Source organism: Sinocyclocheilus anshuiensis, unplaced genomic scaffold (genome assembly GCF_001515605.1).
Source record: "Sinocyclocheilus anshuiensis isolate Anshui unplaced genomic scaffold, SAMN03320099.WGS_v1.1 scaffold1160, whole genome shotgun sequence".
Lineage (NCBI taxonomy): Eukaryota > Metazoa > Chordata > Actinopteri > Cypriniformes > Cyprinidae > Sinocyclocheilus > Sinocyclocheilus anshuiensis.
The window spans coordinates 330,941-344,935 of record NW_015552641.1 but is presented as its reverse complement, the minus strand read 5'-3'; the positions used below and the strand labels follow the sequence as shown (position 1 = coordinate 344,935).

At 42.1% G+C, this 13,995-nt stretch overlaps 2 protein-coding genes across 7 annotated transcripts in view; both read left to right on the top strand.

Annotated features, from left to right (window-relative positions):
- fbrs (fibrosin) overlaps window positions 1–2,045 on the top strand; it is a 19,316-nt gene extending 17,271 nt beyond the window's left edge. For all 4 annotated transcript variants that reach the window (XM_016458435.1, XM_016458436.1, XM_016458432.1 and 1 more), the window contains one exon: window positions 1–2,045. In XM_016458435.1, the coding sequence (XP_016313921.1) occupies window positions 1–990 (990 nt within the window). In that variant the 3' untranslated portion in view covers window positions 991–2,045.
- A 615-nt stretch (window positions 2,046–2,660) lies between these two features.
- The window catches only part of LOC107666914 (helicase SRCAP-like), a 29,058-nt gene continuing 17,723 nt past the window's right edge, over window positions 2,661–13,995 (top strand). The window contains exons 1-8 of one of the 3 annotated variants that reach the window (XM_016458426.1): window positions 2,661–2,953; window positions 5,069–5,150; window positions 5,464–8,375; window positions 8,624–8,665; window positions 9,313–9,570; window positions 9,687–9,872; window positions 9,944–10,084; window positions 10,208–10,403. In XM_016458426.1, coding sequence (XP_016313912.1) covers window positions 5,940–8,375; window positions 8,624–8,665; window positions 9,313–9,570; window positions 9,687–9,872; window positions 9,944–10,084; window positions 10,208–10,403 — 3,259 coding nt within the window. In that variant the 5' untranslated portion in view covers window positions 2,661–2,953; window positions 5,069–5,150; window positions 5,464–5,939. The remainder of the gene's footprint in view (window positions 2,954–5,068; window positions 5,151–5,463; window positions 8,376–8,623; window positions 8,666–9,312; window positions 9,571–9,686; window positions 9,873–9,943; window positions 10,085–10,207; window positions 10,404–13,995) is intronic. The other 2 variants (XM_016458428.1, XM_016458427.1) reach the window with 2 other exon arrangements.

The window sequence follows — 13,995 nt, the reverse complement described above, 5'->3', positions numbered from 1 at the left end:
GAGCGTAAAGAGGAGCCTGAGCCAGTGCCCATCTCCTTACCTCCACACAACTTTGAACGGCCTAATAGTCGGCACCCACCCCATCCATCAACCCCTTCCTCAACCCACTCACTGACACCTACAACTAGCATGCCTCTTCCTCCACCAACTCCGCACCCTCCCCACCATCATCTGTCCCTCTTAGATCGTACGCGGGCTATTGATCCCTATCTTGGTGGTGCTGGAGGCTCAGCCGGACTGGTATTAGGTACTGCAGCTGATCGTTTCCCACCACATCCACATGGTCCTCCACATGGGCATTCCCAAGCCACTCACAGCTTTCCCTGGGACCCTTGGAGGGATCTGGCCGCTCAACATCAGCAACGCAGAGAAATATTGACTCTGAGGTCAGATCCCCACCTTGCACTTCGCTCTGATCCACACTTGTCTAGATTTCTCCAGCATCAGCAGGTACAGCGTTATTTGGAGGCAGCTGTGGCAACCAGCCCTCACCATCCACCAGCACCTACCTCTACGTCCTCTGCTTCATCAGCAGCAGGCAGGCCAGAGTTCCGTTTGATGTCCCACGCGTTTGATGAGGAACAACGTGCTCAGATATTGCGGGAAGACTTGGAAAGAGCGCGGTACTTTGGAATGCATCCACACCTGTCCGCACCTCACCTTCCTAGCCCGTCTCATGCTGCCCACCTAGAACAGCTTCACGCAGGGCTGCTATCCCACTCTCATCTCCAAGCAGCTGGAGTGTCTGCACAAGCATCACATCACCCTGGCCTTTACTCTAGACTGGGACCTCTGCATCACTCTCACGTACATAATGGCATTCTAACAAAGACACCAGGTCTAGTTGGGGCGTTGTCTGTTGGGGCTCCACCACCTCTCATTTCATCTGTGAACAGATCTTCTACTCCACCCCGTGGCCCCAGACTTGGACTTGGCCCAGCAGGAGACTTGGCCCTTTTTACCACACATAAAGATGGCGAGTCCAGATAGTACTAGCTAAAGCTCGAGGAGCTTCCAGAACTGCTGTGCTGAAGAAACTGCTCCTTAAACGGCAAGAATTTGCAGGACACTCAAAGAGATCTAAGCTTCAGTGACCATACACAAGTGTTGAAACAACCTGGGGAGAGAACAGAGATACTTCCCAGGCTGTTTGATATACTTGATATCCACTGTGGTTAAGTTGGTGCAATTAAGGTTCTCTTTTGCTGTGCCCTGGTTTTTATGTAGGGTTTTCTTTACAAAGAGGCCTGTGGATGTTAAAAGACTATTCATTACTACCAATATGAAGACAGGTTGTGTTGAAGAGTGATGGATCAAAAATTGTGGACTTGGTGAACTTAAGGAAAATCTACTGTTGAGTCCTCAGCTTTGCATTTGAAGAAGGAGAAATCGGACATCTGCTTAAGTAGTCAAGTACTTCTCGTTGTCTGAATCAGCACTGTTGGGAACACATGGTCCACATTCTGCTTTAAATATTCAAGTCATCCATCAGAAAACTTCCATGAACATCAGAATGAACTTATTAAGATTTATTTTATTCTTTAAAAAAGTTATGAACTGTACATCTTGTTGGATAATATTTTAAAATTCAAAGGGAAATAACTGTCTCCCATTCATTAGTCTGACTCATTACAAGAGCTGGGCCAGAATATAGTAGAATAGAGATATTGCTTTTGTAATAATTATTGTTAACATTTACCTTCCATAATAAATATATTCACTGTTTGTTATAATGTCATGTTTCAGGTCTCACCAAATGCACTCACTTGTTGAAATGAGTCGGTGATAATTATTGTCCAGCAAAGCACTACAGTGATATTGCTCCAATATACTGGTTATGGTAAAACCTGTGTACTGAGGATGTATCAAAGCCAGCCTCTATGGTTCAGAGAACTGAACATCTTCATACTTTGGGGGAGGTGTGTGTGTTATTTCTATGTTTTCCACAGTTGAAGCAAATGGAAGTCTCCAACAACCATCATCCAAACACACAGTGAAATGAGGCGTTTGTGGACTGAAAAAAAATCGTGTACTTGCAGATAAACTATAGGATTCGAAAGACTCTGGAGCTACAGGACATTCTGGATTAAATATTTGAGCAAAACAATTTTATACATTTTAAAATATGTCCCTCTCCCCTTGAAAAGAAAACCACAAAGACGAATTATTAAAAATGGTTGGTTATTTACATGTGTGGTAGTGTATTGATTCATTGTGTATATTTAAATGGTGTGTTACTCATTTCTCAATTTCAGAGCCAAAATTGTTACCTATCTAGGCTTATATCTGGACTTTGCATATTTTATTTTACTTAATATATGTGCACAAACTATCTTATACTTGTTACTATAAGCCATGAGATCAAAAATCGTATCTCGGGTAATAAACATCTATCGAGACATTTGTTTTTTAAAAATTCTTAATTTAATCTAAAATTAGTGAATTATGTCATATCGGTAAGTTGTAGCTTGTCGTCAAACTGCTGCCAGCTACACAGTGAGATACTCTTAAACACTAGTTTGAAAATTCATATATTTCTAAAGTTACGTGCGAACAAGTCATGGTTTTGTTTGATATTTACCTTTAATAAAGAAATCTAAACACGGCATATTTTCAGCAACGGCTGAGACCTGTGCAGCAGAAACTCTCAGAAGCCTGCGCGCGCTGAAGCACGTCTCGCGAGATGTCTGTTCGCTCCGCAACTTGGTCAGCAGTCGTTCGTTCCTCCATTTCGCTGCGTCGAAAGTCTCCTCCCCGCAACCGCTAGATTCAGCGATTCCGGACCCAGTCTCTCTCGGATCGTTCTTTGACTTGAGCCTGCGAATCTGCCAGTACCTCACTGGGTACCGAGAGACAGTTTGGAAAAGTCTCAACACGGATTGAGTACGATTTGAAGCGGATGGCGACTCCTTCAGCGAGAATTTAGTAAAAGAAAAGTGCTCGGAAATTTCAGGTAGGTGGGAACTTAAGATGGCGGTGGTGAGAGGAGGGGGGAATGCTGGGGAGGAAGTGATGGGAGGGGGAGGAGGGAACTGTGACATGGCGGGATAAGCCGACTTTCAAGCAATCGGGTGGTGAAAGTATTTATCGGTTTTGTAAGGTACAGCCTTCATTGAGCTGACTTGATTGGATCAACGGCGCATTTCATGTGTGTTATCTACTTTTAGTGCAACATATAGAATTGCACCCAAAACCTTAGCAAATCTGATGGGCTCTGAGTTATTGGTACTGCACACTTTTGAGGCAGCGAGCTGAAAACGAAAGTGTCGTCTGTCACTGCAAGTGAAACAACAACCAAGTTATAATTTTTGTGCGTTACTTTAGCCTCCGGTGTGTTTAATGTGAGTGGTTTTCATATAAAATTCCGAATTAACAAATGTATAACTAAAATAATGAAGATTCGCGAATCTAGAATCTACAACGTAACGTTACAACATAACAGCCTGTAGATTTGTTGACTGTAGTTGATGGAAAGTCCAACTCATTTTTGTGTATCGGTTCTTTCGAATCAAAAACCCGGTTTGAGAACCGATTCAGTGATTCTTTGTCATCCAGTGGTCCCATCTCGGCGTGGAATATTATGTGCTGTAAAACTTATCTAATAAAGTTGTGTGAAAGCTGCATGTAGGCACATATTGCTGTTTATTACCTTTTTTTTATTACATTATATTAATACGTTTATTTTATTGTAATTTTATGTAGCCTAATGTGTAATGTCAAGGCATTTGGAGCCCAAATATAAACAGCATACATTAGTACTATAAAGCACTACATATATCTTGCCAGTTTTACAAAGTTTATAATACAATCATAATATATCATTTATTAAAAGAGCAACTGTTTCGTATACTTTCAATTTGAAAAGATCCGACTCGGCATCGCTAACGTTAGTTGACTGGCATTTTTGTGTAGCTTGACCCCGCGCGGTGACGTCAAGAGGTCGCTTCTGTAAAGGGTGTAAAAGAAAATGACAAGTAATACGTTTATGTTTAGTGACAAGTCTTTAAAACCCCTCGATATGGGTTATAATGAATAATAGTTTGTTCTTGATCATTGCACAACTTCTTATGGAAGCCGAGGTGTGCACGCGCGCTCTGAGAGCGGTGTGTGTTCAGCGCGCGCCTGAGAGATTGAGAAGGTGTGTGTAACGTTATTTATGTATATGTCAGTGTGTTTGTCTGAGTCAGAATATTATATAATAACAGACGCCCTCTCACGTACTATTGCACAAAACAGTTTAGGACTGTAGCTCCCTGTCATTTAAACGCCAACAGCAAAAACGAAACGTTATCGTGTCGGCTCCATTGTAACGTCTGTGAGCTATTAGCTTTGCCTAGCCTGCTAAAGGCCCATGTGTGTTCGCCCGCCTTATGCATACAGAACTGCCGGCTCCATTTGTTATCCGTATTCGGTATTAAACGTCAACCGCCATCATATCTTCTTAAGTTTATAAGCAGTCGTAGGAGAATAACGTCCGAATCAGCGGTAAGTCATCGCTAAAGCCTAGCCGAACGTGAAGCACCCGCACTATTGTAACTATTAAGTTACTGAATGAGACTAACGTTAAGTGTCCTGCTGTACAGCATTTTTATTTTTAACATTTAAGTAACAAGGTGTGTGTTTTAAAAGTTGTGTGCAGTTAATATTCCAGTAAAACATGACACTATTTTCTTCATATATGCTCTATATATTCCTTTAGTGTAGAAGCCGGCTGTTTGGAAGATTTAATAGTAGCTCAACATGCTAATGAATTTACTGTATTGCTAAACGAAAGTTTTCTCCGTAACTTTGTAGATTCAGTCAATGAGAAACGCTCTTTTTACTTGTGTTTGCTCTGAATTGTTAGGCTGCTCTTGCATTTTAACCACCGACTACGTAGAGCAGAAGAGTTTTGAGGAATTCACATAGAGTCCTGCTGCAGCTTATTCGTCTATACCTTGCATTCTAAGAAAGCACTTTTTCCCCTCATATGTCGGATCATGCTCTTGCTGTTTCTTTAGGATTTTAGGTTTGATTTTACAAATAGATGATCTAATGCATGAAATTTACTCCAGTTGTTTATCTTTAGATCCTCAGATGCAGCGGTACCCTTGATCTCAGAATCCTGGAAGTGGAAATCACGGAAGAGACTGGTGCTTCATCACATACAGGTATTTATTTAATCATTCCATTTAAGTTATATGTTGACCCGATCGTAATCCATGGCTGGTGTACAGTTACACAATTTCTGCGGAATAGTAATGTCTGTTACTCATAAAATTCTTACATTTTCCACCCCTTGCTTGTCTGGCTAATTCTGTAATGCTTTCAGATGCTAGTGAGAGTGCTGTTGTATCAGCTTCGATGTTTAAATACTTCCTGAAAATTGTTATGGTTTATACGTTCATCTAAACATATTTGTGTCATGTATTTGTGCATTTTGTAAAGGGTTAGTCATGCCACATCTCACTTCTGTTCTTTCAGGTTTAGTGTGTAGCAGTGCCGGTTCTAAAGCAGGACAGTTTTGGGAAGAGGCGGTGCAGCAGCGCACCTGTCCGGCAGTGGCTGTGCTGGGTGGCACCTCCGTGGTTGCGCAGAATGTGGCCGGGCCTCCCCAGCATGCCCTGCAGCCAGTCACAGCTGCCACTCTACCACCCTCATCGGTTGATGTCGCCACTGGATCGCAGCAGAAAGGAGACTCAAAGGCTGCATGTAAAGAACAGACCATCGCTTACGTTCAAAGAAACAGCGGCACAGAGGAATCAGCGGAGATATCAGCTGCCCAAAGAGGACTGGTGTCAGCTACTGCTGAAGACACACAAAACCTTACAGACACATTGGAGGGTCAGACTGCCTCAGACAGACTTTTTGAGAGCGGGACAGATAGCATTACGCAGAAACAGGATTTGCTTTACAGGTGTAACACAGAGCAAGCAAGTCTTGCATACAGGGAGACCAATATGGCGGAAGGATCCGGCACAGGCCACTGCCAAGATTGGAGCCAACACCCTGGAGATGCAGGGGGTGTCTCTACCCCTATTGAGACAGAAAAGGGACCCTTGCCTCCAGAGACAATCAAGTTGTACTACAAGAACATGTCTGGGAAGCACACACCTGAAGAAAGCCCCTGTGTCCCAACAACAAAAGTCATCCCAGCAGTCTCAAGTGCAGTTAAGACAACAGGCAGAGACATGGAGCAGCCCCAAACAACTCCCCCTTTTCAGACAAATCAGATTGCCACATCATCTGCGTTTGGCATCCCACAGAAACAAAGTACGACAAATTCAGCAAAGCAGGATTGTAAACTTGACTCTAAGGAGGCTATGGAAGTTGTCACGCAAGATCTGGCTAAAACAGACAAAGAAGGAGCAGTTAGTCCAATTAGACAAACCTTGGGAACAAAACAAGGTAATAGTGGAAATTCCCTTTGCTCAGGATATGCATCATCAAAACAAGGAGGGGAGCACATTACCCTCAACAGTGGAAATAGCATGCCAAATGACCCCGATAAGGGCAGCTGTTATCCCCCAGAGGACTGCAGTAAAACACAAAAGGCTTCACAAAGAACAAAAACACCTGGTGTGCCCACCCCGCCTGAGAATACACAGTGTGTGCAAGAGCTAAGCTCTCAGTATGTAAGTTTAAGTGAAACCCCCAAAATGTTTCACTTGGGTAAAGAGACTAGTGCAAGGGAGGGGCAAGGAAACGAGAAAGTCCCTGTAGATGGTCATCTGCGTTTTAATGTGGCTGCTAAAGAAGTATTTCGCAACATTTCTGTTGATGAACCAAAGCTGTCTGTGCATGGGACATGCACTGACAATGTACAGGTGAATGAAAGGTCACAAGTCATGGTTTGCGGCTCTTCTGATATGATTTTGAAGCAGAATGACAGTGCCAATCGAATAGAAATATCCATATCTTCAAATCACCATCAGGATGGGAGCGTGCTGCTCACACACACGGAGAACTGTGTGACTTTAGAGGGGCTAGAATCAGATCAGCCAAATCTTTCTGACTGTATGGTCCAACATGTACAAGAGTCCCTTCCAGCTGATCATAAACTCTCACAGATTCAGATATGCCTGAATGATACTGCAGATATTGTGAATGTGGAAGAGAGGCAGGAAGTGAGTGCAGAGGCTCTCAGTGCTGTTGAGGTGAAAGATTTGATCGATGTAGGTATTTTAATGCAGCCAGATATGGAGGATACCTGGCTGGTTGTAAGCGAGATAGATGGGCAGTCTGAGCATGCAGAGATGGAGGTCAGCGAGGAGTCTCTGGTGCAGTGCCCTGAATCCCAGTCAACTGTTGCTGTATATGAATGCACTGTGCCCTGCTTTACATCAGCTGCCCTTCACAGTGATGTTAAGCTGCTGTTAACTGACAAAGAAGAGGAGAAACCAATGGAAACAATGATGCAAGACTTGCAAGCCCAGAGTAATCTAGGGAATCAGACCTCATCTTGTCCTGATGCACTCAAACCCACAGAAGAGTTACTTACCATGCCCTCTACGCAAAAAGAAGAATCTATAATTGTCAAGCAAAATGATGATTCAAGTCAGACTGATCTTGCAAACCCGTTGACAGGGTTAACATGCACGGTGATGGACGTCACACTTGACTCTGTGCGAGAACAGCAAGAATCTGTCGTGGTGGAAAACACACCAGGTGTGTCATTAATTTCATTGTCTTGTGGCACGATTGATCCAAAGCTACTGATCTTAAAGAAGGCTGACAGCCCTGCCTTTAAGCAACCTTCTTCCCTGTCTGCTAGGATCTCAACCAAGCAGAACTCACCTGTCCCGGCTGGATCACCCAGTGATGGATTAAATAAAGCTTCAGAGTGCCTTGCTAAAACTTATACAGCTGCATCCTCCACCATAAAGGAGAATGCTATGTTGCCTGCTGACCGCCCTGTCTCAAACACTCTCTCTCAGTCCTCTCGGACTGTTTCCACTTCTAATGTACTTTCACAGAACAGCTCTGAGAAAGAAAACTTAAATAAATTAAATAGTTCTGACAAGTTGCTTCAAAACGAATCCTCTGCTAACACTTCTTTATCAACTTCAGTACAACTCCATAACTCACAAAGCCACCTTCCTCCTCCTGCTGGAGATGTGTGGGGTACTGTATCCAGTGTTGTCCCAGAGGGGAATCCGTGTAAACAGTCTTTGGCTGGTACACCATGCCAGGATTCAATGTCTTTGGGGGGGGGACTGGAGCTGGAGCAGCAACAGTTACTGGATGAACTTTTGTCAACAACGCAGGATGCTCAAAACACCATCCTGGAGCCACTTGACGCTTCTATAGAAGAGAGCAGCGATGGAGAGGTTGACAGCTCAATGGAGGTCCAGAATGAGGATAGCAATGCTACGCCCAGTCCAGCAGCGAACAAGGTAAAAGCAAATAAACTATTAACTGACCTATTATGACTTCAACCATGATGAAGCAGTGATTTAATTTGTAATTTGTTGTATTTGATGTACATGTTTATTCACAATGAAAGCATCAGAGGTAGTCAGCAAAAGTGTATTTATAATTCAGATGTTTTTGAGCCTGTGTACACTATCCATAACCGTTTTAAAGCCACGATCTGATGCTAGTGCACTTCTTGGCTGTATATTGAGCCATGTGTGTTTTCCAGCGTGGGCAGAGCAGGACAGACAAACAAGGCTTGTTATTGAAGGTAAGAGGTGTCAGGCATCCTTCAGATCTGATCATTGCAAGCTGATGCAATGATTCTGCTTCTTCCAACTAGTGGTTGACCGATATGGGTTTTTGTAATGGCAAATACTGTTATCTAGAAAGTGGGGTACCCAATAAAAATTCTGGTATGTAGGCTAAGAAAATGCATTTTTAACAAATATGTGGACACTGAAGTGAACACTTATTTTACCCGATATTTAAATTCACAAAAAGGGGGAAAGTAAAACTTGTGTTCAGTAAGCCAAGCTGGCATGGTTTTTGGTATATGCCAAAAGTCTAAAAAAGACCATTTTATTGACCTGGAATATATATATCGGTCTATCACTGATCAAACTCACTAGCTTAAAAATTCCTGTTTTTTTTTTTTTTACAAGTATAAACTTACAGGAAAACAGAGCTGAGTGTATGGAACTATTTCATCTTCTATCATTCAGAGTAGCATGTATTATTTAGAAATTAGGAGAGAGGCTATAAGATGTTTGCTCACCAAGATGTCCTTGTAGACCAGGCTGTTTTTATGAAGCTCTTTTATCTCTTCTTGGGCACTCTATCTCTTTTTGTACTCCATGCTGAATAATATTGTTCAGTTACGCAGTCAGACACACTGTTTTATTTGTCTTTCCCAAGGTTTGCCAGTGGATTGCAGGCAAGGTTACAGCAGTCTCTACCCCTTCCACCTCCCCTGTTCCATGTCCATCTCCATCTCCCTCATCTGGTGACTGGATGCGTTCTCACACAGGCAGGGCCTCACCAGTACGCAACTCTCATGGCAGAAACATGCCCTCCACTTCGTCCCAGGGTTATGTTGGCTGTTCTCAGTCAGAGCAAACAACCACACTGAAATCCACGCCAAAGCATACAGATATGGCAGAACTGGCAAAACATGTAAGAGAAGGACACATTAAAACTTTTACTTTCAGAAATAGTGATTTAATGGTTATAAGTGGATGTTTATTTTGTATTTTATTTTTATTAATTAATTTATTTTTTACTTTTAAAAGGAAGCAGAAATAGAACATCGTACCCTTGCACTAAAACGTGAAGGTTTCTGGTCCCTAAAACGTCTGTCTCGTATAACCGAACCAGTACGGCCCAAAGTGCATTGGGATTACCTCTGTGAGGAAATGCAGTGGCTCTCTGCAGATTTTGCACAAGAGAGGCGATGGAAAAGAGGTGTGGCCCGAAAGGTAAGAAACGGTACATTCATACTGTCCTGTTTGAAACATGCTCTATCTCACCAATCTGAACTCATTTTCAGGTAGTACGGATGGTGATGCGCCACCATGAGGAGCTGAGACAGAAGGAAGAGAGAGCGAAACGAGAGGAGCAGGCCAAACTGAGGAGAGTTGCTTCTTCTATTGCCAAGGAGATCCGTTCCTTCTGGAGCAGCGTCGAGAAGGTGACTTTCAGTGAATTTTGTTTATTTATTTTATTTTAATTTTTTTTGGATGAAACCTTTATTGTATTAAAAACTGTCAATGATTCATACTTTAAACTCTTTCCCGTCCATTGCTGTACACAGGTGGTCCAGTATAAACAACAGTCCAGACTGGAAGAGAAGCGGAAGAAGGCTCTAGATCTCCAACTGGATTTCATCGTGGGTCAGACAGAGCGTTACTCGGACATGTTAAGTCAGTCCCTGCAGGCTGCTCCTGTACACAGTTCAGACACTGCAGCTGTCTCCAAACAATCACAGCTAAATGCTGTTGATGAAGATGGTGAGGACTGACTTTACTTTTACTATTTCAGATTAGGGCTGAACAATTAATCGAAATCGAACTGAAATCGCGATTTGGCTTGATACGATTATTGAATCACAAAGGCTGTGATTTTTATTAAAATAAATATATGCACAGCGCCAGTAGTAAATGCTGCTCATCTCTGCAAGCTTATAACATGCATCTGATTAAGCAACACACTCCAAACATCCTCTCAAACTTAATGAGAAGCGTTTATAAACCTGTTGTTGAGAACATTATAACATGACTTTACTCCACAACATCAGTCGAGTGTTTTGAAATAACTTCATTTTCTGATCTGATGTGGCTTCTTATTACAGAATGAGGCACAAAATGTATTCTATACTGCAGTAAAGGCAATGTCGATTAGCATTGCATTATAAATTTACTTTATTATTATGAAAATGCCTGAGATGGCGTGAAGAACACTGATAAACCATATATTGTCGTAGGATTATTGTTTTCATGTTTAATCAGTTCATAAGTTTCTAGCTTCTTTTAATTCATTCAGTCACAGTGATAGCTAGATACCTTTGTTTATATTAGGGATTTCCTGGAGCGTCATGAGTTCTATTACTTTATTACTGTGATGCATATTTGGAGTTTCCTCTGGTATCCAGTATGAATGAAACAGACATTACATGAGTTTAGCACTCAGTAATGCACACTCATCCTATTTTGGCCATAAATAGGAAAAATAATACTTCTCTCTAAAGAAATAGAAGTAAACATATGATAATCCATGTTTTTCTCCAGTGTATAGAAGTGTACAGGATTTTTTTTTGTTTGTTTGTTTTTTTCCCCACAGTGGATGTATAAAAGGCTCATATTTCATACCTCCTGATAAAAATGAAGAAATTACTGTCTAAGATTTTTTCCGATTAATCGAAATTAAATCGCAATCGCGGTTAGGCAAAAGCTGCGATTGTCATTCGCATCTTGTCAGGGAAGCACAGTTCTGTGATCAGTAGTAAATCTCCATCCGAAGGCCAGAGGGCGCTCTCACGCGGAAACTCCAAATATGCCCCGCATAAATAGAAGATTTAACTGTTTTCATTAAGGCCCCGTCCACACGTAGATGCAAAACCGATATTATTTGAAACCAGGACCCAGAGTGGATAAATCTGAAAACGCCGCCCTTGCGTTTTCATGTGGACGGCAAATCCGTATATTTTCTGAAACGATGGCGTCATCAGCCCACGTCTCGCCCCAAGTCAGACACCGCTACATCACATACATAAATGTATTGTTCCATGTTCGTTTGTATATCGCATGCAAGGTTTATGCGCATAGTCCAAGTCTTCTCTGTTTTTAGTGTATCTCTGTGGCAGAATTACAGCGCCACATGCTGGTCTGGCATGTATACTACATCGTTTTGTGTCGGTTTTGTGGTTTCGTGAGGACGCAAATATTTCTTGAGACGAGGTGAAAAAAAACCTGGACGTAGCCTAATTCAACGTGACCAATAGGGTTTGGCTGCAGACATGCACTTACACTCTCAGATACCTGTGTAATTGAATCTCAACATTTTACAACAGTAACCAGGTGGTGAAGACAAGAAAAAAATAAACAAAATTACAATGTCACTTGCAATCACCACCTGCACTCTCCGTTACCTGCGACATCATTTGCAATCGACTCAAATGGTGCGTGTTGCCAATGGAGACGAGACGCTGTGGTGGTTAAACGATTAAAACTAATTTAGTACCATAACATACAGGGTCCTGCCAAGTCACCTGTAGGAGAAAAAGACAAGACACGCAAATCCGTGGCCACAGAACAGCAGGATATGAACACAATGCGCAAAGTCTCTCGTTAAGCGTTATTTGCTTTTTTTTTTTAAAGCATGACTTAAGTGTCCAAATACCATGGGGCCATTTTGTATACAGTCTTGGCCAAAGGTTTTGGCAGTGACAAATTTTGTTTTGCAAAGTTTGCAGCTTAAGATGTTGTGGTTCATTCACATTGTTTCTAGATTATTGTGTAGAGTGATCAGATGCATTTTAAATAATTGCTAAAAGCTTCATTGGCCAAAAAATTAACTTTTTCATAAAAAAAAATGTTTTCACTCTTTTTTGATCCTGACACAAAATGACCAGCTAACATTAATTGACTAATCATATCAGCAGCACATGTGAAAGTGTGAATGAGTACTAGTCAGGTAAAATCACTATCATACTAATTAGATTGTAAGAGCAGACTGGTTGCTATAAAAGGAGGGAAGAAGCGCTTCCAATCATTGTGTTCTTGTTAGCAATGGTTACCTCCAAAGAAACGCGTGCAGCCATCATCGCTTTGCATCAAAATGGCCTCACAAGCAAATTGCTACAAAGAATATTGCACCTGAAAGAACCATTTACCGGATCATCAAGAACTTCAAAGAGAGAGGTTCGACTGCAGTATAGAAGTCTTCAGGATGTCCCAGAGTGTCCAGCAAGCGCCAGGACCGTCTCCTCCTGAGGAGTCAGCTACGGAATCGTGTCACCAGCAGTGCAGAGCTTGCTCAGGAATTGCAGCAGGTTGGTGTGAGAGCATCTGCACGCACAGCGAGGCCAAGACTTTTGGACAACGGCCTGGCGTCAAGAAGGGCAGGAAAGAAGCCACTTCTCTCCAAGAAAAATGTCAAGGACAGACTGAAATTCTGGAGGAAGTACAAGGATTGGACAGCAGAAGACTGGTGCAAAGTTAATTTCTCTGATGACGCTCCCTTCCGACTGTTTAGGACATCTGGAAAATCAATTGTTCGGAGAAGAAAAGGTGAACGCTACCATGAGTCCTGTGTTGTGCCAACAGTGAAGCATCCTGAGACCATCCATGTGTGGGGTTGCCTTTCAACCAAGGGAGTGGGCTCTCATAATTCTGCCCAAAAACATTGCCAGGAATAAAGAATGGTATCAAAACGTCCTGCAAGAGCGACTTCTTCCAACGATCCATGAGCAATTTGGTCTGTGATCTGTGCATTTTCCAGCATGATGGAGAACCTTGTCACAAAGCAAGAGTGATAAAGAAGTGGCTCGAAAATCATTACATTGAAATTTTGGATCCGTGGCCAGGCAACTCCCCGGATCTCAATCCCATAGAGAACCTGTGGTCAGTCCTCACTTTGCAAAACACAAAATTTATGTCACTGCCAAAACTTTTGGCCATGACTGTAAATGTAGATTGTGCTGTAATAAAATTAGTGAATTGAAAATCTACTCTCGTGATTGTTTCTGTGGCAATAGGGTTTGATATATTTTTGACCACATGATTCAGGAAGTTATTGCTTTCACTTTGTATTCACTTAGTTTAGACATCTAGGCTGCGTTCCACTCCACTTTTAGACACGTTTACCGAGGGAGCGAGTCTGCTTCATATGCACACTTAAGGCCGCTCCATAGGCCACAATGCAACACGATTGTGACGTCATCGCAGATCGCGTTTAATTTATCCCCACCTCAAACAAACTCCATAAACTCTATAATATACAAATTATTTTTTTTAACATTTATAACATCCCAAACATACCTATATACATATAGAATGCTGCACCAAACAAATTCATAAGGGAAAAAATGTAAACAATAAACCA